Raw genomic sequence first — 22097 nt, 5'->3', positions numbered from 1 at the left:
CTATGTAAACATAACCATACTTAACCACGGGCTAGACAATGTTATTATTGCGCTGTGTGAGCCAGACAAATAACAGACCAAAGTGAGGGACAGAATTTCTTTTGTAAAATAACTAAACAGCCCTGAGCCTTTTTTAATAGATATGTCAATCTCGCTGCCTTCCCTCTGAAAGCATTTGCTCTAGTTCCCCACTCACCCTCACACAGTGTCTCAGATCTAGACCATAACCTGGAGGCCCACTTCTACACGTTCCCTGGAGAGATAACCTACTCCTGCAGTCTGCATACCTGCCCGAGAAGCCCTATTTATACAAGCATGCCCATCAAAAATATATTCACCGGCAAGAACAACAAAAGCCTGTGGAAAAATGCCCCAGGACAGCGGTAAGTTATTAGAGCCACGCCATGTTCTTGCTGTTGTTGCTAAACACCACCACAAATTTGTCCCCCTTATGAAAAGCATCACAGTCAACAGATGCTTTTCACAATAATGTATTCAAATTAACTCAGTGAGGATGAAATATTCATATTCAGCAGCTAAACCCAAAAGTTACTGGCCCTGTTACGTCGGAGATTGTTTTGTGCATCAACCAAAACACTCGATTTCTCAAATGCCTTGCAGTGTGTACCTTACCTCAGCCTGAAATCCTTCCACTAAGATAGCCACAAGCAGATTGAACAGAACATAGTTCCCAAAAGTCATGAGAGCGACGAAATACAGGGCAGCCAGGGGGGAGGTAGAGGCCATGCCGTTATACAAAACCATGTTCCAGTCCTCTTGAGTTAGGATCTGCACACAAGCACACACAGACAAAAAAAAAAGTTTGATAAAAAAACAAACAAATTCTATATTTTGTTATTTTTATCTTTTTATTTTAAAATATCTAAAAAGGCCACAAATATAGAATCTCATATTAAATATTTTTCTATCTTTTTAAATTTAACAAAACAGTCCGAATCCATACAGTACATACATATTTTATTTCCTCTTTTTATTGTATATAACAAAATCCAAGGGAAAAAAGAAATTATCCGTGTGTGTTTGATGATAAACTGTATATATTATTCACATAACATTATATATATTTAAACTTTATATATTATTACATTAAATAATTTTCAATTAATATTTTGTTTAATATAAGGAAAACATAAATAAGCATTTATATCTAATGTGTTCCCTGTTTTTAATTTAATGTAATAAAAAGGCCAATAAAATGAAATACCTACACACATGCATGCATACACAAATAAAGATATCATCATCATCATTTTGCTTTGTTTCTCTGTTTATTGTATATAATAGACATGCCAATAAATATAAATATTACCATATTAAAAATATTCAATGTATACAAAATACAATAAAATATACAAATACACTTTTGGCCTATTTCATATAAAAATACCATGTACAGTAGTAAACTAAACCTTTCGTATCTCCACAGAGACTACCCAGGTGTGTGTATGTGTGTGTGATTAAAATGTGTTGTCACCCAGATCCCAGTTGCCCTGTATTTCCAGTCACCTGCAAAAGTGCTTTCATAAGTGAGATGAGTTTTGAGAGCGCTACACACCTGAAACACTGTGACAATGGCCCAAAGCAGGGAGTCAAAGTTTTTCCTGTCAGGTACTGTGTCCCCAGCTTCTGTCTTCAGGCTGAACTTGCAGCCAAATATGTGCATTCCCAGAATACTGCAAAAACAAACAGACAAACAAGCTCTGAATGTTACTCTCACATTTAGATATTCTGATACCGTATGCTTCCGATCGACCCCAAGAGGATGTGAGATGAATGAGTCTGTCAGAGATGAGGAGCCTATAAAAATGGTATCAGTGCTGTTTGAGGAGACATATGTCCTGGTTGGACAGCAGCCAGAGATGAGACCAGTCACGCTGGAGAGACGGATCACAGAATACAGAATGAAACACACACCAACAGATCAATGAGATAAATGTATGATGCTGCAAACATACAAACAGTACATGTTACTAATGACAGATTTTACATAATCAGATTATAAACATTACATTTAAATGAAAATATGTAAGTATAACTGAACAGTGCTTACTTTTGGTGCAAAAGCTTTGTTGTACTGTGGGTGCGAGTGTAATGGGTATTAGTTCTAGACAGTGTGTATCATGCTTAGCAGTGACAAACAGAACATTACAATGTTTTCTTGCAGCCTCTGCCAGATTTATTACTTGAATGGGTCATATGGTGCTTTTTTTTAAAGATCATTATTTTGTGTATTTAGTGTAACAGAATATGTTGACATGCTTTAATGTTAAAAAAACACATTATTTATAAAAAAATTTACATTATTGTAGGTGCTCTATGCCCCTCTTCTCTCAAACGCATTGTTTTCTACAAAGTCCCTCCGTCTGACAAAAGCATCCTGCTCTGATTGGCCAACTGACCCAGTGCATTGTGATTGGCTGAACACCGCAAGCACTCATCTGAAATGTAATGCCCCTTTCCATAATCGTGAGCTTCATCTTTCAAAATAAATGTAAAGCCAGTTAATAATGTCCTCAGTTTTACCGTCAGTTCAAGCCTGAAAGAGGAACAGAGTCGCGTAACAGACAGAGTGATGAAGCTCGTATGTGTTTTCAGTACACAAACCATGGACGGTTAAGACAGCTGACTCCACTGTGTGACCTCGTCTCTCTCTCTCTCTCTCTCTCTCTCTCTCTCTCTCTCTCTCTCTCTCTCTCTCTCTCTCTCTCTCTCTCTCTCACACACACACACACACACACACACACACACACACACACTTAAACTTTTAAACTTTCAATAGCAAATACTAATAACAATTAATAACAAAACATACTTCCAGTAGCTGATTCAGAAGTGGCAGATTGTCGTAGCAAAGTCAGAATTACCTCCTCTCCTAGGTTCACAAAACGGTCATCGATTAAATGTGTTGCTGTTCTGTTGTAAGTAATCTTAAAGATTGCTAAATGCATCTACTTTCAGAAGGTCAAATAAAGTGGTTTTGCTTTCGTCTAGATACACACAGCATCGCCCTGACATGGCTGCTTCAACACTAACTGTGGTTACTGAAACCACGCTTTCTTTCTTTGCGTGAACATTTGGGTGGCATTACGCAGATATTTCCACATAGTGACGTAGACGTGGGGGTGGGTTTTCTTAACTTTGTTCTTGGATTTGAGACTGTAGGCTTAGCAGCTTTACAGATCTTCTTTATGCACCAAGAGCTTGTAACACTCCAAAGAGAAAGGAGAAATTGAAATTGCATCATATGACCCCAAAACAAGGCTGATAAATATAAATAGTGGACAAAATATCAGAATCTGGGGACTGCATCAGAGCTGTGGTAGTTTTGTTCTGTCCTGAAACTCGCAGATATGGTTAAAATAAACTTTGCTGTTGTTTTGACAATGGTTGTGCAAAGTTTAAGACATTAAGGCTCCTTTCATTCTCCCGGCACAATGCGCTTTAGACCATGCACTTAGATCGTTAAAATAGGGCCCTAAGAAAGTCTATATTTCAAGAAAATGAAATATATGCTTGTAAAAAATATGCCTACATAAAAACCATAGAAATGTTTAAATCAGAATGCTGATAGTCCTGTGACATGTTTATACTTTTCTGAAGAAAAACTAATCACTGGAAAGAACAGTGAACTCCACCCAGGGATAATGAAAATAATAACAATGTTGTGCCACATTACTTTTAAAAGTAACATAACACACAACTCCATACAAACCACCCAGAGACAAACATGTTTCTTTCCTTATTTGTGTTCAGCAGTTCTCTATGCAGCAGAACAATGATGAAGCCAATTAATAAATGGCAAAAATATAGCTTCCAGTCTGTAATGCTGATTCATTCTCTCCATTCGCTCCGTCCATACGTTATCCCAGGCATCTGCTAACATTTACGAAAGCCTGTTGACTTTACCTGCAGACTGGGGACGACTCTATCCATTTAAGAGACATAAATCAGGGCATTGTTTTCAGATGAGGGGTTATAAATCGAGAAGGTTGGTGAGGGGGGAAGGGGATATGCTGAAAGCTAAACGTGAGTGGAAAAGACAGATCGGCGGGATTGGTTTATGCACTCAATTCTGCAGCAGCCTTCATCTGTCTCTGTGCACTCTGCTGGAATTGCAGCACTGCAGGGGGAAGGCGGGAGAGTCAGTGGGCACCAGGGGCCTGAGTGTTATTGTTCTGCCCTCCATCAGTCTCACTCTGATCCTTATGGGCCTGTCACTCGCAGCTGAAGCTGAGGTGTACACTGTGCAGCTGAGACGCTCAGCCATACCGAGCCCGGCGTGATCCAGCTGCTGTCAGGTGTGAGATTACATAAACCCTCGCTTGCTTTGTGTGATAAAGCGTTTGGCATTTATTACAAACAAGTGTGCATATGGGTGCGGACAGAGACTATGAGTAAGCACACAGATGTGAGTTTTAATTGCATAAAAGAACCATTTGAATGCAATAATTTAGAATAAAAAAATAAATAAATAAATATATATATATATATATATATATATATATATATATATATATATATATATATATATATATATATATATATATATATATATATATATATATACACATATTAGGACTGGTAAGTGATTAACATTATTTATGATGTGGTGATTAATTAATCTAATCTAATCAAATTTGGAGAAATTACTCTGAAAAGATAATTTAAAGTCATTGTTGTGCAAAGCATCAAACAGAGTTTACAAAAAGTAGGTTCAGCAAGAAATATTTTGTTTGCTAAAATTTATCACATATACTCTTTTGGACCATGTGAGTAAATGATGACAGAAATGTCATTTTTGGTTGGGTGAACTATAACTTTAATCATTTATTTTCTTAATTGTATTATTATTACTATGAAAATATTAAATTATTTCTTTAATTATAAATAATAAATTAAAACGTCCAGTAGGTGGTGGTAAATGTCTTAACGATTAAGTCATCGAGTCATTTATTCATTCGTTTGATTCGTTCAAATGGCTGATTCATTCAGGAGTGAAGTAAATGGTTCTTAATGAATGGTTCATTGAATCATTAGGCTTGTTCGACTTGAAGCGGATCGTCACCATCGGACCGACCGGTGTGTGACATTGAAGAACCGCAAAAGCTTTAGAGAGGAGACGATTCCTATTACTTTTGAATCGCTCTCTGGTACTTTGATGTCATACACCGATCGGTCTGTGCAGTGCCACTTCAAAGCCAACGAGACTATGGCTAATGGTTCAGTGCGCCAAATGTTTCACCAAATTCGTTCAAAACGTGGATTAAAGGGTTAGTTCACCCAGATAGCAAAATTATGTCATTAATAACTCTCATGTCGTTCCAAACCCGTAAGACCTCCTTTATCTTTGGAACACAGTTTAAGATATTTTAGATTTAGTCCGAGAGCTCTCAGTCCCTCCATTGAATCTGTGTGTACGGTATACTGTCCATGTCCAGAAAGGTAAGAAAAACATCATCAAAGTAGTCCATGTGACATCAGAGGGTCGGTTAGAATTTTTTGAAGCATCAAAATACATTTTGGTCCAAAAATAGCAAAAACTATGACTTTATTCAGCATTGTCTTCTCTTCTGTGTCTGTTGTGAGAGAGAGTTCAAAACAAAGCAGTTTGTCATATCTGGTTCGCGAACTAATCATTCGATGTAACCGGATCTTTTTGAACCAGTTCACCAAATCGAACTGAATCGTTTTAAACGGTTCGCGTCTCCAATATGCATTAATGCGCAAATGACTTAAGCTGTTAACTTGTTTAATGTGGCTGACACTCCCTCTGAGTTCAAACAAACCAATATCCCGGAGTAATTCATGTACTCAAACAGTACACTGACTGAACTGCTGTGAAGAGAGAACTGAAGATGAACCCCGAGCCGAGCCAGATAACGAACAATAGACTGACTCGTTCACGAGTCAAGAACCGGTTGCATCGGTTTTCGGATCACCAGTAGTTCTTTCGGACAGTTTGATTCAATAAACTGGTTGAAGAAAACAGTTCACCGGTTCTTTTGCGCTCAATGTAATGGCATCTTTTGCGATGATTGCCCTTGATTCAAGCCTTCGGGTTTACCCACGCTCATAACATTAGCACAGAATCAGTTCAGAATCAATCACCAAAAGAATCAGTTCGGTTCAGACGCTCTGTGTGTAAGTCTGTTTCACGCTGAATACATGCGCAGTATCATCAGCTCCTCGGTTCTCGAATCGGATGCGTCTGACAGAAACGGTTCTTGACTCGTGAACGAGTCATTATCTGACTCGGCTCGGTGTTCATCTTCAGTTCTCTCTTCACAGCAGTTCAGTCAGTTTACTGTTTGAGTAAATGAATTACTCCGGGATATTGGTTTGTTTGAACTCAGAGGGAGTGTCAGCCACATTAAAAAAGTTAACAGCTTAAGTCATTGCGCATTAATGTGTATTGGAGACGTGAACCGTTTCAAACGATTCAGTACGATTTGGTAAACTGGTTCAAAAAGATCCGGTTACATCGAATGATTAGTTCGCGAACCGGATACAGACACGGACACGGAAGAGAAGACAATGCTGAATAAAGTCATAGTTTTTGCTATTTTTGGACCAAAATGTATTTTCAATGCTTCAAAATATTCTAACCGACCCTCTGATGTCACATGGACTACTTTGATGATGTTTTTCTTACCTTTCTGGACATGAACAGTATACCGTACACACAGCTTCAATGGAGGGACTGAGAGCTCTCGGGTTAAATCTAAAATATCTTAAACTGTGTTCCGAAGATAAAAGGAGGTCTTACTGGTTTGGAACGACATGAGGGTAAGTTATTAATGACATAATTTTGCTATCTGGGTGAACCAACCCTTTAAGAAATGAAATGCAAACGTGGGTTGCTCGGGGATGAACAGTTCTGATTTGTCTTTATATTTTGGTTGGCAAAATCTTGCAAAACAGACAACATTGTGTCTAAAATAACACAATATTAACTTCTTAATGAACAGTTGTATAAGATGAGTATCACATTTGCACTCATGTGATATTGCACTTAGCCTACTGCTCGTGTGATATTTCTTAACTATGTGATGTAAATATGAGAAACAATCTCAAATGGGCGTTTTGCCCCATATCTTTAAATTTGGGGACATTTTTAGGTTCCAACACGCACTAAGTTGTTGCCCTGCCTCATATTAGTCATCAATCGACTATGAAATGGCAGATGATCCACATAGGTCTGGGGCGGGACAAGTGCATTAATTGCACAAGAGACCCACAAGAATTCAATAATGAAGCTCAACCTACCTGAATATGAAGATGAAGAGCATTAGTAACATGCAGAAAGTTGCCACGTTGTCCATGGTCTTCATAAGGACCACCAGCTGTCTCCGCAGAGCTGGCATGAACCGTACCAGCTTTATGACCCTTAACAGTCTGAACGTCCTCAGGACGGACAGACCCCCATCAGACTGCCCAATGATCTCACATACACTATACACAAACACACACAAAAGTGTTGATTATAATGTAGATTTTTTTATGTATATATATATATATACACACACACACACACACACACACATGTATACTATATATGTATAAATGTATGCAGCTTGTGTTGCAAGGGTACAAAAATAGCCTATAACACTTACTTGAACACGACATTAAAACTGACATTTTATCTTGCCTTCATCATAAATTTTTGCTACGCAAATGCCCTTTACATATATTTTTAATAGCTTTAAGGTGTTGTCACATTAGTGACATTTCAGCAAATTTTCACAGGCAAAAACCATACAGTTTATGCACTCTTGACTTGTCTTAAATCTTAAAACATAAGCTGTTTATTACAATTATTATGCTACAAAACATGTTTTTCCCCAATAAAAATGTACTCTGTTGTGGTGTCACTTTTTGTAGTTTCTCTATACCAAAAATTTTGTACCTAACACTTTTTGCTAAAGTGTACTTGGTTTCCAATTAGACAATAAGTAAAATGCATTTTTTGAGTTTGAGTTGAGTTGAGTTATTTCCAGTCAAGCTGTTATTTTGTGAAAATATTATGCATTATGAATATGATTATTTTATTTTTTTCAGACATTCTACAAACATGAATGCACTTGCCTGATGATCACAATAATGCCATCAAAGATGTTGTAGGGGTTTCTCAGATATTTAAAGAAGCCAAAGGCAGTCAGCTTGAGGATCATCTCCAGGGTGAACATACTGGTGAACACTATGTTACAAATCTCCAGGACATTAGTCAGTTCATCAGGCTGTAGACAGAGAGAGAGAGAGAGAGAGAGAGAGAGAGAGACATTGAGGACAAGTGAGAGGTTGAGAAGAATAAAAGAAGAGGTAAATGTGGAGAGGTCATTTCAGATCACTACATTGCTGTTCAACAGAGTGTGTGCATTGTTGCATGGACAAGATCAGCTTTTGACAGCAAGCATGAGTTCCTCAGTGAGGCTGTGACCTCCTCATATGATATAAAGGTCAGAGAAAACTGAGTTTAAACCTGAACAATTCCTTGTGGAGTATCAGTTAGAAAAAGATCAGAGGTGATGGGAGTACACTGATAATATATGTGAATTGTAAGTGCTGCATGTCTGCAGCTTATTCTGGCCAAGAACTGCTCACTCTGACAGGAAGAATCTGTCTAATTGACATGTGACCAATCACAGATGTTTTTTTTAAGCATTGTTTAGAGGAAGATTATTCTAAATGGATTACACAAAACAGAAAAGTGCAGAAAAACATTAAGTCTCTGTGAACGTTTGTACCGAAAACAGTAAAAACTGCTGTCAGTCCAAAAATAATCACTGAAAATATAAAAACAAACAAATGCAAAAAATAAAGTTGATTCTGCTTGAGAATATCTGTCGTTCTCTACAATAGTTCACTGTAAATGTAGTTATTTTACCATAATCAAAATGCTGATGCTCACTGCACGTTTACATAACATGCAAATATGATATATAAAATAACTATATATACACACAGTAATATTTAATGGGGTCGGTTTGATTTTATAATGTTTTTGAATTAAGTCTCTTTTGCTCACCAAGGTCGTTTATTAGATCAAAAATACAGTAATAAACAGTAATATTGTGAACTATTATAACTATTCAAGAAAACTGTTTTCTATTTTAATATGGTGTTTATTAAAATATAATTATGTTATGGAAAGGCTTACATATCTGCAGCTTTTGTCCAAGATCCAATCATTCTAATACAGTATGCTGATTTTGTGCTCAAGAAACATTTCTTACTATTATCTATGTTGAAAACAGCTGTGCTGCTTAACAATTTTTTTTGTAAACCGTGAGACTCTTTTCTTTTCTTTTCTGGAATCTTAATATAAAGATCAAAATAGCATTTATTTGAAATATTTTGCAACATTATTAAAGATACATTTCTAACTGATCCCAAAATTTTGAATGGTAGTGTTATATTGCTACTACAGTAAAAATACTGTAGGTTCTGTTAACCCAACCTGGTACCACAGCTTTGTTTCCAGGCAGAATAATAACAACTTATGTGGTCATTTACATTGTAGAAATCCAGCTTTTCCGATTGTAGCTGGTGATTTAAGCCATTTTTTTGTGCACTAAGCATAAGACAGTCGGTGAACAGACTGTGGGGGGTCCATCGAAGTGTAAGATCTACTGCGCTTAGAAAAGGATCAACAGGCCACCCTGATCTGCTGCAGTCCACGCTGTGTAATCTGACATCACATAAATCCATTACACCTTATCTCAACCGATAGCACTATGTATGTTCATGCGCGAATTCCAGGGGAGCAAAAGCTAACTCTGATGTAAGAACACTTCCTTCGTTGTCCCTTTTGTTCCTTCTCTCTCTATCCCTTTATTGATCGATATCTCTCCATTGACGAGTTAAAGCCAAGAAAGCACAAATGAAGGACGAATGAAAACCAAACCACAAGCAGCTCCTGGGAGATGCCATTTAGAGAAATTGAATATTGACACAGCAATCAGGAGTAATAATGGCAAAACAATACGTTAAGGAAACACCAATACTTTCTCCTCCCTCTTTCCATTTTTATCACTCCTTTTTTCTTTGTCCTCCCACAGGCTGTACAGTACACCGCTCCTAAATCAATCCATCAGCAGATCATCTCATTATCAAACCTATTTGTACAATACTTCAACAATGCTGTAAGTGATTTTTGGTAAACCATGAATAAATTGTCACTACAACCCGACAGATCACTGAAATATGACTCACCTAGACTCTCTTTTTCAGCCAATCTGAAGACTTTTAGGCATTTGCTGCCTGTCAGTCATTTTCAGTGTTCATCGAGCAGGATTTTGGAGACAGGGGACAGTCAAATGTTTAACACTATCTCTGCATTAAAAATTTGGCAACTTACCTACTACATAGTGTGCGAAAGTACACCAACTAAGTGTTGAGCATCCAAAAACATAATACTCATGACAAAGTAGATGACAAATACCTGGATGACCTGCTTCTTCCACCAGGATATTACTCCTATGCATATTTATAGAACACACTTTATCAGCTTTTTTAACAGCTAAGATGTTCAAGATGTTAAATGCAGTACAAATTCTGACAGATTTTAGGAAGAGTCAACCCTTCTTCAAAAAACTTAATTGGTTTGGTCCAAAATACCAGTCCATGTAATTGAGTTAAAAATCAAGCATGTTTTAAAATGACACTTCATCCACTTTACTCACCCTCGTGTTCCAACTTACTTCTGCAGAAAATAAAAGCAGATATTTTAAGAAATGTTCCATTGTTTTTTTTTTTGTCCATACAATGAAGGTCAAAAGTTACCAAAACTTCTTCAAAATATCTTCTTTTGTGTTCCACAGAAGAAAGAATGTGATGCATGGCACAGTAAGGAGGCCTTTTCCTGTACACAAATGACTGGAACACAGGCCATCTCCCTCTTGAACTGCTTATGCACATAAAGGCACTCCTTTATTTCCACTTTCAGTGGAATACTTTACCAATGAATTCCCATTTATTCAGATTAACTGCTTTAAGACATGTTTTTGGGGGGCACAAATACTAGTAATTTGACAAGCGCAAATCTTACTAAATCACGTACATTGCGTGATGCATTTTAATACCTTCCTCCCGTAAATTTTGCGCAATTCTTCACTGCACGTCTTTCGTTAATCCTGACAGTACTATTTTAATGGCAAAAGACGGTTTGCACTGGCACAAGCTGTTAGAAAATCTTGATCCTACATCTGCAGTTCAGTTGCATGCGTTTAAGTATTTTGAAACATTCTCTTGCTGCTTCCTCAGACAATCCCTGCATGATCTTGGCACTCACCTCCCATATCGAAAGAATTTCAGTTGATACACTTCCTGGGAATCAAACCCATGACCCTGTCATTGCTAGCAACACGCTCCTCTCCTAGAGCAACAGGAACCTTTAAATGCATTTGTGTGTGGAGACCGAACGTATTGACACTTGTTCGATCAACTATTGTGTTTGAGCACACACACACACACACACACATATGTAAATACCGTGATCTTTACTAGGCTGGTTAAGAGTCAGGTTAAAACGTACTCGGTTACTAAACGTAACCTCGGTTCTCTCTAGAAGAGCGAACGAGTACTGCGTCTTAGCTAAGACGCTACGGGAAAAGTCTCTTTTCACGAAATACTGAAGCAAAAAATTATCCTTAATTTTGTATTTTTGTAAAGCGCATTTGCAGCAGTACACAGCCATAGGCGAGACGGCTCGTTCGATCATTGGCTTGTTCTGCGGCAACTGCACAGCCTATCGAGCGCAGGCTGATGCAACATCAGACCTTCTTGCCACTTCCCGCCGAAACGGGTGTGGCCCAACCTATAAAAGGAGCTCGAAAAGGCTGACTCACCTGATTTATTTCATCGCCGAAGCGAACCAGAGTGAATCGTACGCACGGCAGAGAACGCAGTACTCGTTCGCTCTTCTAGAGAGAACCGAGGTTACGTTTAGTAACCGAGTACGTTCTCTTACGAGAGCTCTCTCGTACTGCGTCTTAGCTAAGACGCTACGGGAACCCAATGTAAAACGCCGTGCGCGCAGGGATCACACCAATAAACCTGAAGCAAGGCCCAGGATTTACAGTGCACAGTCCCCTGAGGGACTCACAGAGAGTCCAGGACAGAAAGGGGGGAAAGCCCTCCGTCCCATATCTAGCAGCATTCGTAGATGCGGCAATATGACATCACACAGCCGAGGCAAGGCCTGACCAATGTGGCAATGCGGGTCTTACGCAATACTGCCCATATAACAGTCGGCAGCGCATATCGCTCGTGAACTCAGAATTCCCCTCAGGGCCCTGATTCGACTATACCGACAGCAGCCTTGCTTGCAAAGCGGGAACCTCCAGGTTATAGAACCTGATAAATGTAGACGGCGAGGCCCAACCTGCCGCCATACATATATCCTGCAAGGAGATCCCAGTAGACCACGCCCACGACGAGGCGACGCCTCTTGTAGAGTGTGCTCTGACGCCCAACGGGCACTGAAGGCCCCTGGAAGCGTAAGCTAACGATATGGCGTCAACTATCCATCTGGATAGAGTCTGTCTCGAAACAGCCATTCCCTTGGAGCGTCCACCGAACGAGACAAACAGCTGCTCCGTCTGCCGAAAGGCAGCAAAGCGAGACACATAAGCTCTTAAAAGCCTGACAGGGCAAAGAAGACTCGAGTCTCTATCCTCTCCTGACACCGGCAGGGCAGACAGGGCAATAACCTGAGCCCGAAACGGTGTGTTGAGGGATTTCGGCACATAACCGTGCCTAGGTTTGAGTATGACCCTTGAGTCATTAGGCCCAAACTCCCAAGCACGACTGGCTCACAGAGAGTGCGTGCAAATCACCCACACGCTTCACCGAAGCGAGAGCCAACAAGAATACTGTCTTGAACGACAGATGCTGAAGGCTAACCAATTGGATAGGCTCAAAAGGGACCCTTCATGGCCTCCAAAACCGCCGCGAGGTCCCACATAGGGACTGACGGAGGTCTGGGAGGATTCAGCCTCCTAGCTCCTCTGAGGAACCGGATGACCAAATCATTCCTTCCTATTGACTGACCGAGCGCTGTTTCAGAAAACACTGCGATGGCCGCCACATGAACTTTGAGCGTGGATGGGGCTCTGCCCTTATCCAACAGCTCCTGTAGGAAGGAGAGAACCTCCGTCATTTCACAACTAAGGGGTGAATAACCTCGAGCTGTGCACCAGCTGGAGAACACCGACCACTTCGAGGCATACAGACATCGTGTCGACGGAGCTCTAGCCTGAGTGATGGTATTTAGCACTCCCACTGCGAGATCAGCGGGTAACCGTTGAGCGCCCACACATGGAGGGACCACAACTCCGGTTGAGGGTGCCAAATCGAGCCCCTGGCCTGCGAGAGGAGGTCCCTCCTCAACGGTACTGGCCACGGGGCGACATCTGCTAACTGCATCAAATCTGGGAACCATGGTTGGTTCTTCCAAAGAGGTGCTACAAGCAGTAATGAACATCTCGTTTCTCTCACCCGTTCTATCACCTGCGGAAGGAGGGAGACGGGAGGGAAAGCATAAAGCGGGTAGCACGGCCATTCCCGTGACAGCGCGCTTTCGTTCTTGGAAAAGAACGCGGGGCAGTGAGCGTTTTCATGGGACGCGAAGAGGTCCACCTCCGCCCTGCCAAATCTCTCCCACAACAGCCGGACTGTTTGCGGGTGTAGAGACCATTCGCCCGTAGGAACATTGCCTCTGGACAGCCTGTCTGGACCCAGATTCTGTAGCCCAGGCACATGCACTGCCCTCAGCGAACGCACGTTGCGCTGAGCCCAAACCAGGAGGAGTTCCGCCAGCCTGCACAGGTTTCGGGACCCGAGACCGCCCTGGCGATTTATGTAGGACACCACAGACATGTTGTCCGAACGGACTAAGACGTGGTGATCCTTGATTTGGGGACAAAAGCGCATCAGCGCGTTCTCCACTGCCAGCATTTCCAGACAGTTGATATGATGGAGCTTTTCCCGTTCTGACCATAGGCCAAAGGACGGTCTGCCCTCGAGCAGCGCTCCCCATCCCGAAGTGGAGGCGTCCGTCGACACCATCTTCACATTCGGGGAAGTCCCCAGGCTTACGCCTGATCGGTACCAGCCGTTCGCTGTCCAAGGTGCCAGAGCTGTAACACAGCTCTGATTGACCTTGAAATGCAGCCGGCCAGACGCCCACGCTCTGCACGGCACCCGCGCCTTCAGCCAGAACTGCAGGGGGCGCATGCGGAGCAGACCCAGCTGCAGAGCCGGAGATGCTGAGGCCATGAGGCCCAGCATCTTTTGACAGTGTTTGAGCGACACGGTCGCGCCGCAGCGGAAAGAACTCGCTGCGCGCTGAATGCCCATCACGCACTGTGGTGACAGCTGCGCCGTCATGGAACACGAGTTCAGAACTATACCCAGAAACAGAATCGTCTGACTGGGGTTCATCGAACTCTTCGCCCAATTAACACTGAGGCCGAGCTTCTCAAGGTGATTGATTAAAACGGCCCTGTGGTCCACGAGCTCGTAGGAACGCAGCGTGCTCAGACTCCTTGATGTCAGAAAGCGTCAGCCACAAATGCCTCTCAGCCACCGTAGTGGAAGCCATAACCCGTCCCATGGCCTGTGCAGCGGACTCAGTAGCGCGGAGGGAGAAATCCGAAGCACTCCTCAGATCCGCGAGACAGATCGCTTCAGGTCCCATCTCATCCAGCTTGCGGAGGAGATCGCCCTGGAAAATCTGCAGCGTAGCCATGGTGTGTAGCGCAGACGCAGCCTGCCCAGCAGCAGAGAAGATCCGTGCGAGCAGCGATGACGTCATGCGGCAGGCTTTGGATGGCAACGCCGCCTTAGTCCGCCGTCCAGCAGAGGGCGGGCAAAGGTGCGCTGCTATAGCCTGTTCCACCGGCGGAAGTGACAGGTAGCCTCTGTTCTTAGCACCGTCCAGTGTGGAGAATGCTGGCGAAACAGTTGAAAGGATTCTCGCCAAAAATGGAGTGTTCCAAGCTTTCGCCACTTCTCCGTAAAGCTTAGGAAGAAAGGGGGCGTGCTTTGAGCTTGAAGAAGAATGCTCATCCGGGAGATAGCTACCATCCAGCCGGGAACGTGAAGGGTGCGCTGGTGCAGACCACTCGAGGCCGAGGCTCGCCGCGGCCAGAGCGAGTACTCGCATCAGCTCCTTATCGATATCCCCCCGTCTGCTGGGCCTCTGAGCAGAGGGCGCGAGATCCACGGAGCTCGCCCCACCCTCACTGCTCGAAGCAAGCAGAGAGCACGTGTCCTCTTCCTCCGACGCGGGCCTGAGATCCACTTCCTCGGATGACGCGTCTGCAAACAGCGGACGCTGAACATCGGGAAGCGATGCAGGGGAGGCCGGCGAAGCGGAGGGAACCTAGCTCGCAATGAGGGCAGCCGCCGTCAGCGAGCGTGAGCGCTGCATGGTCCTCGCCCAGACAGGAGACGCAGATGACGTGACGATCTCCTTCGCTGAGCGTGGCTCTGCACGAGCCGCACGAGGGCATCTTTAAAAAGACGCAGCTCTTTTGTGAGTGTGCATCGCAGGGCGAACACACACAGGATATATAAGGATACAAAGGATATAGGCGCCGGACAGCGCAGCAGGAACGGTAGTGGAAGGCGGCGATGCAAGCAGCTTCAGAATGGCTCGTCCTGCTGATATGCTTTCTCAGACGGCGCTTGCTTCCTCCGTGATCCAGCGATGCGTGAGCTTCGCTGAAGAGATGAAAAATCAGGTGAGTCAGCCTTTTCGAGCTCCTTTTATAGGTTGGGCCACACCCGTTTCGGCGGGAAGTGGCAAGAAGGGCGCGAAGCGCCCTTATTGGTCTGATGTTGCATCAGCCTGCGCTCGATAGGCTGTGCAGTTGCCGCAGAACAAGCCAATGAGCAAACGAGCCGTCTCGCCTATGGCTGTGTACTGCTGCAAATGCGCTTTACAAAAATACAAAATTAAGGATAATTTTTTGCTTCAGTATTTCGTGAAAAGAGACTTTTCCCGTAGCGTCTTAGCTAAGACGCAGTACGAGAGAGCTCTCGTAAGAGAACATACTGAGTCACAGCAGATGATGTCATCACACATGATCCGTTTAACCATATAAGACAGGATGGAACACAAACTCTCACGAGGAAAGTCCTGTTTACATCCGAGAGCGTACACAGGGGCTCCTCTGTTTGCTTGCGTAGGCTGCATTTACATGATGTCTCACATGTTAAAAATGCTGCGTAATAGAAGCCTCTTTCTCTCTCTATATATATCTGTCTCTCTCTGCTTGTTGATATTTTTAGAGCCCAGAGAGATGAGAAAACAGTCCCCACTGCAGGCGAGGCAGTGAAGACATGAGGGGGTGGAGGGGGAGAAACATACAGCGAGAGCAAGATAGAGAGAGTGTGCATGAGTAGTAGTAGCTTTCTACATCTTCCAAAGATAATTAACTGCACTTTCACGGCAAGAAAAAATCCAACAAGACTCCAAAGGCCGTTCCACATGCTCTTATTACTTTGAATGGCAGGTCCTGTGTAGACTCTATCAGCACCGCAAAAAGAGCCGGCTACAGTAATATATGACATGATGAGGTTGAACACTTCTTCAGAGTGGGTTCATTATGTGAACAGACTGCACTGCGGGTGAAATTACCTGGTTATGGTGCTCGATACCCATGCTGATTGTATTGATGAGGATGGCGATCATAATCCCTCTGTTGAAGTACTTGCTTTCAACTATACCCCAAAGCTTCACTCGCATTTCATCCCAAACATCTTTACATTTCCCAAAACAGGTGCGTTTCCTCTTTGGCGAGTCCTCGGATTCATCGTCCCCCTTCTCGTCCAAGCGGTTCTCATCCCTGTCAGTCTCCTCCAGCGCACCCTCCTCTTCCTCCCCATTGGCGGAGTGGCCCATTGATCCCGCCCCCTCCTTGAGTGACAGGGCAGCAGTACACTGTGGACACTCCTCTGGGTTTGGGGTGATAGAGAGGGAGATGGCGTTCTCCAGAGGTTTGGAGCTGTGGTCCAACTTGGTATCGTGAATACAGTGAGGCGCTGCGAGACAGTTGGAAAAATTCTACATTTCTGTTTGACATTTTCATATAATACAATAAAATTCAGTCAGTTTCTTGGACAACTGCCACGCTGCTGCTTGGGTTTGAAATGTCATTGGGCCATAAAAGCAAACACGTGAATGGATTTGTTCTTGTTTTTATTGCAACTTGCTCTTTGCTTTTGTAACTTGCTATTTGGTTCAGAGTCGTGGGGAAGCTACTTTGAAACTTGGCCAGGCTACAAGCTATTTTTTTCTGACACAAAGCAAGCTAAAATACACTAAAGCAACTTAAAAGGGCAATACTGTATAAAATAACATACTAAAAATAACTAAATAATTCCTAATTTTAGAAACATATTCTTTTGGGGTTAGAATGAATGGACAGTGATGACATCAGACTTTTACAAATAAATTGATACTAAATCAAAGAAAAGAAAACTGAATAAAAACACCTTAATTAACAATTAATTTAAAATGCCAATTAATTTAGGATTTACTTAACTACTTAAAATGCTGTGAAGTGTTTTTATTTATTTATTTTTATATATATATTTATTCATTTACATTGTTAAAAAAAAAACTTCACTTTCACGTTGTTAAAAAAACTTTACTTTCCAACATACAGTATAAGCAAGAAAGGGCAGTTTAACATGAACCAATTCAATAAATGTTGAATAAATAAAAAATGTTCATGCCAAATATAAGTGATAGATAAGAGTTCAGGATGAACTGAATTACTAGAATCAATCAGACTTTCCAATGCTACATTTGAGTAAGAGAGGATAGTTTAGGACTAACACATGAATCAGATTTTCAAACATTCTCTCACATTTCTGAGTCTGACCAGATCTGATCCCAGCAAATCAGACTTTCTAGCACAACATATAAGTAAAAAAGAACAGTTTTTCTCAGAATTTATTATTTTCCTATACTATGAGTGAAAAGGATAGTTTAGTTTAGTTTAAGACGACTTATTTTCTAGACTGAATCAAACTTTTCAACATTGTTTAAGCAAAAATGGGGAGTTTAGGATGGCTGATTTCTCTAGTACTAATCAACCTTTTCAACATTATATATAAGACAAGAAAGTGCAATTTAGTACGACAGCTTGCTAGTATTTTGAGCTAATGTCAGGCTAAAATAAACTTTTGTTTGGTTAATTTTCTCCTCAGCACTGTTTAGACAAAGCTTTTCTATGACCCAATGCCATTCCTCTGTCTCTAACTCTCTCCTTACTCACTCTGAGTAGAATGGCAGTGGTGTCTTTTGCTGCCATTCACATTAGCTCCTCCCCCTGTTGATCCTGTGCCTCCCCTGCCACGCCCCCTCCCTCCTCCAGGGGGAGGGGCTTTGCCACGGAGCATGTAGTAAAGGGCGGCTGAGCGGCGGCGTGCCTTGCGCAGGATGTGGCAGACCAGCTGGAAGAGCTCCTCATAACAGTCTCCGGGCTCAGCGAGCGAAGCCAGCGTGCTGGAGGACAGGTAGCGAGCGCGTTGCTCTTGCATCAGCTGGTGCTCTCGCTGTTTGGTCTCCGAAAACTGAGTGGCAATTACCACCAGGCATAGATTAATCATGAAGAAAGATCCAATCTGGAACAGAAAAGAAGAAGTAGCGAGAGAGTTGACTAACTTTCTTCCCTGGATAAAAAATGCTACAGAAACATTACAGTGCTTTACAGTGCTTTCTGGTAAGCTATTTTCTGAGAAACAGACACAAAATTTAGTTTTTGTTTAATAGCATACCCTCTTTAAATCAGATGCATTTGGATATTCAGTTCAATCTACTGATGGCTCACACTCAGTTATATGCATAGTCAATAAGGTGAACAATTATTGTGTGAAATGGATCCACCAGTTCAACCGAGTAAAACAATTCCCCAGATTCATTTACAATTCAGATATTACTGCTTCTTTTATAAATATTCTAAGGACTGCTAGCAAATATTTTCATTGAATAGCAACATTTTGGCCTTTTTGCCAGACAAAAGTATTGTATGATATTTTGGGAATATAGCATTTGCATTCAGCGGATGTTCTCCAAACTGGCGCTACGGTGATGCGTAGAGACACAGAGGAGACAAACTGTTGAATAAAGTCATTATTTTTGTTTTCTTAATGTACAAAAAGTATGACGCTTCATAACATTACTGTTGAACCACCGATGGCAGATGGTCTATTCTGACGATGCTTTTCATACTTTTCTGGACCTTGACAGTGTAATTTACTTGGAAAGTCAATGGGACGGTCACAAGCCTCCCGGTTTTCATCCAAAATATCTTAAATTGTGTTCCGAAGACGAACAAAGCTTTTACGGGTTTGGAACAACATGGGGGGAAGTGATTAATGACAATTTTAATATTAACTTTATTTTGGGGCAGAGTATCCCTTTAATACTCCAGTTAGCATTCAGTGTAAAATGACATGGTTTGAAATAACACATAAATAATGACTAAATATTCATTTTTGTGTGAACTACACATTTAAAAAAATTATTTTAGTTAATTTATTTGAGCATTTTGCTGTCATTGCTTTCTTATACACTAAAGATAAATTTTAAATTAGATTCTGTTACCATAACTCTTGCACTAACGTGTGAAGTCTCAGCTGCTTTAAATATCCAGATCTACATGACACCTAAACCCCTTTAAGCTCTCTAACGCAGCCTGTGCTGCAGTGTTTGGCATAAGCAGCCACCATAGCTGTCTAGATGAGCTGCTATAAACGGACCCTATGTTTGAAAAAGTCAGCAGACGCCCAAACAAGATCCTGTTTTGTTGTGTTTGTGCCTGTATTGCTCTGGCTTTGATATGTTATAATTATCAGACTCTTTCATAGGAGCAAAACCTCTAAATATCTCCTAGTCCTCGCAGAGAAGGGCTAGATCCCTCTGCCAATGTGAAACGGATTAGAATCATGAGCCAATCATTTTAAAAACCGAGAGTGAACCAGTTCCAGACTCAACAGAACAGAAAGCCATTCATATCACTGGCATTTGTCAACACGCAAATGCACACAGAGCTCGCTCTTAGGTCTTAATGAAAGTACAGCCTGGTTCCTGCATATGTGAAGTATAGGGATCAGAGAGGACGGATGAGTCGTGAGGAGGACAGGAGGTGGAGAAATGCACAGAAGTAAGTGTGTGTGTGTGTGTGGGGGTGGGGGGCAGGTCCTGCCTCCACATCTGCTGGGAGGCTGATGTGTGACTGGACTGCTCCTAATCAACAGTTGGACCACTGATTTATGCAGATACACAACTTCTTTCCTTGCAGTCACCTTTCTTCTCATCAGTTCCTATGCATGGATTGACACACGCACACACACACACACTCGTAATCCTTTATGTGTCGTTTATATGATTTTTAAAGTGATAGTTCACCCAAAATATTACTCACCATGTCTGTGCACTATGACTGATTTTCTTCTGTGGAACGCAAAAGTGACTTTTTGAAGAAATTTCAGGGCATTCTTGAATATTATGAAAGAGGACCTCAAAATCACAAAATAAGCACCATAAAAATGGTTTAGAAGAATGTGAAGAATAGATTATAATTTAAATCATTATTCACTGAAAATCTAGTCATTGACTCTAGTTCCCCTGTAAAATAAAATAATAAAAACTGAATAAAATAAAATTAAAACTCTTTACACTGATAGCCTTGTGGGCATTGCACGACTAATACTTAACAGCTCACAAAACTAGAAGATTAGCCATGAAGAACTTATTTGAATTAATGGACTAACTGAAATAAAGAATGGTGCCTCTACTACAGTCAGAACATGTCAGCACCATTATTCTATATTATTTTAAAGAAAAACAATTAAAGAAAGAAAGAAAGAAGGTTAGACATACAGTACAGATGGAACAAGGCAGAAGTAGAAAGGGAGAGGTCAAAGGGGTGCTGGTTAGTGAGTATATTTCAGTTCTGTTACAGTTGGATGAAGTATGACAGGTGATGATTTATACTCTCATTTTAAACTGCTCTTACAATCAAAGGGTCTGGCTGCAGGCAGGGTGACCTTAAGACTGCCTGTCCAAAAAAAAGAACAGTAAGCAGAACTGGTTATTTCATTATTGTGCCATCACTGTGCAAACGCAGGGAGAACTTTGCCAAATTAACATAGACAGTAAAATAAAATAAAAAATAAATTATTGCCATGCCATCAGCTCATAATTCATATCCATCAGTAAATCGCAAAAGCAAGCCAAAAATATAACAAGATTTGTTAATATTTTGTTGCCTGTAATCAGAGACAATGTGTTTAATCTAATTATTTGAGATCCCTCTGCACATTTGTACTTATCCATCAGAGAACGGCTGAAGAGAAAAAACTGGGCACAGAGAAGGCGAGCCTGAATTAATTGCTCCGATGTTCAATAGAAGTGAAAGGAAGTGAATAGAGGTGCATCGGCGGGGTGTGGGCTGTGTCGGCACACTATGGCCCTCCCTCTACAGGTAGTGACGGCTGGCTGTGTGGTTGCCTGGTTACAGACAGAGCAGGGCGTCTAAGAAGTAATAAAATTGCTGAGGGACACACTCGCATAAACCTGCACACACATACAGTGAAAAGACACATCTCACTCCACTCAAACACTGCAGGACACGCAGGGATTTGACTGATTCCAGCTGTGAAGGGGGCACCAGAGAGCATAAAGCATCAGAAACCACAGATGACTAACAGTTTCATAACGCTTAATCACATTTGACTGACTTTGGAAGAAGACATCTGTTTATTCTTAAAAGAGGATAGACAGAAGCGCAAAAAGTGAACTCAAGACCTCGTTTCTACTTGTTGACCTTGTTACTACTATCCTATCAGAATAAAGACAAAAATGCACAAAATTAGATTATTTAGTTATTGAGACAAAACTATTTCAAGTTCAACCCTATGACACACCTTCTTTTTTCTGCCTGCTGTCACATTTTCCACACTCTCTGTGTTTTTTCTTTCTTCTTTTTTCTATTGGACCCACTAGTTAGTACAGATATAATGGACACACGGTGATGACAAGCACAGACAAAAATTTG

The 22097-nt window shown here is 41.7% G+C and overlaps 1 protein-coding gene across 1 annotated transcript in view; it reads right to left on the bottom strand.

Moving 5' to 3' along the window:
* cacna1ia (calcium voltage-gated channel subunit alpha1 Ia) overlaps window positions 1-22097 on the bottom strand; it is a 163981-nt gene that overhangs the window by 56390 nt on the left and 85494 nt on the right. Inside the window, exons 8-13 of the mRNA XM_059537517.1 lie at window positions 18312-18660; window positions 16667-17070; window positions 8107-8258; window positions 7288-7473; window positions 1577-1694; window positions 634-789 (exon numbers count right to left, since the gene is read on the bottom strand). Of these exons, the coding sequence (XP_059393500.1) occupies window positions 634-789; window positions 1577-1694; window positions 7288-7473; window positions 8107-8258; window positions 16667-17070; window positions 18312-18660 (1365 nt within the window). The remainder of the gene's footprint in view (window positions 1-633; window positions 790-1576; window positions 1695-7287; window positions 7474-8106; window positions 8259-16666; window positions 17071-18311; window positions 18661-22097) is intronic.

Source organism: Carassius carassius, chromosome 1 (genome assembly GCF_963082965.1).
Source record: "Carassius carassius chromosome 1, fCarCar2.1, whole genome shotgun sequence".
NCBI classification, from domain to species: domain Eukaryota; kingdom Metazoa; phylum Chordata; class Actinopteri; order Cypriniformes; family Cyprinidae; genus Carassius; species Carassius carassius.
The sequence above is the reverse complement of the archived record's forward strand: the minus strand, read 5'-3'. Positions and strand labels throughout refer to the sequence as shown.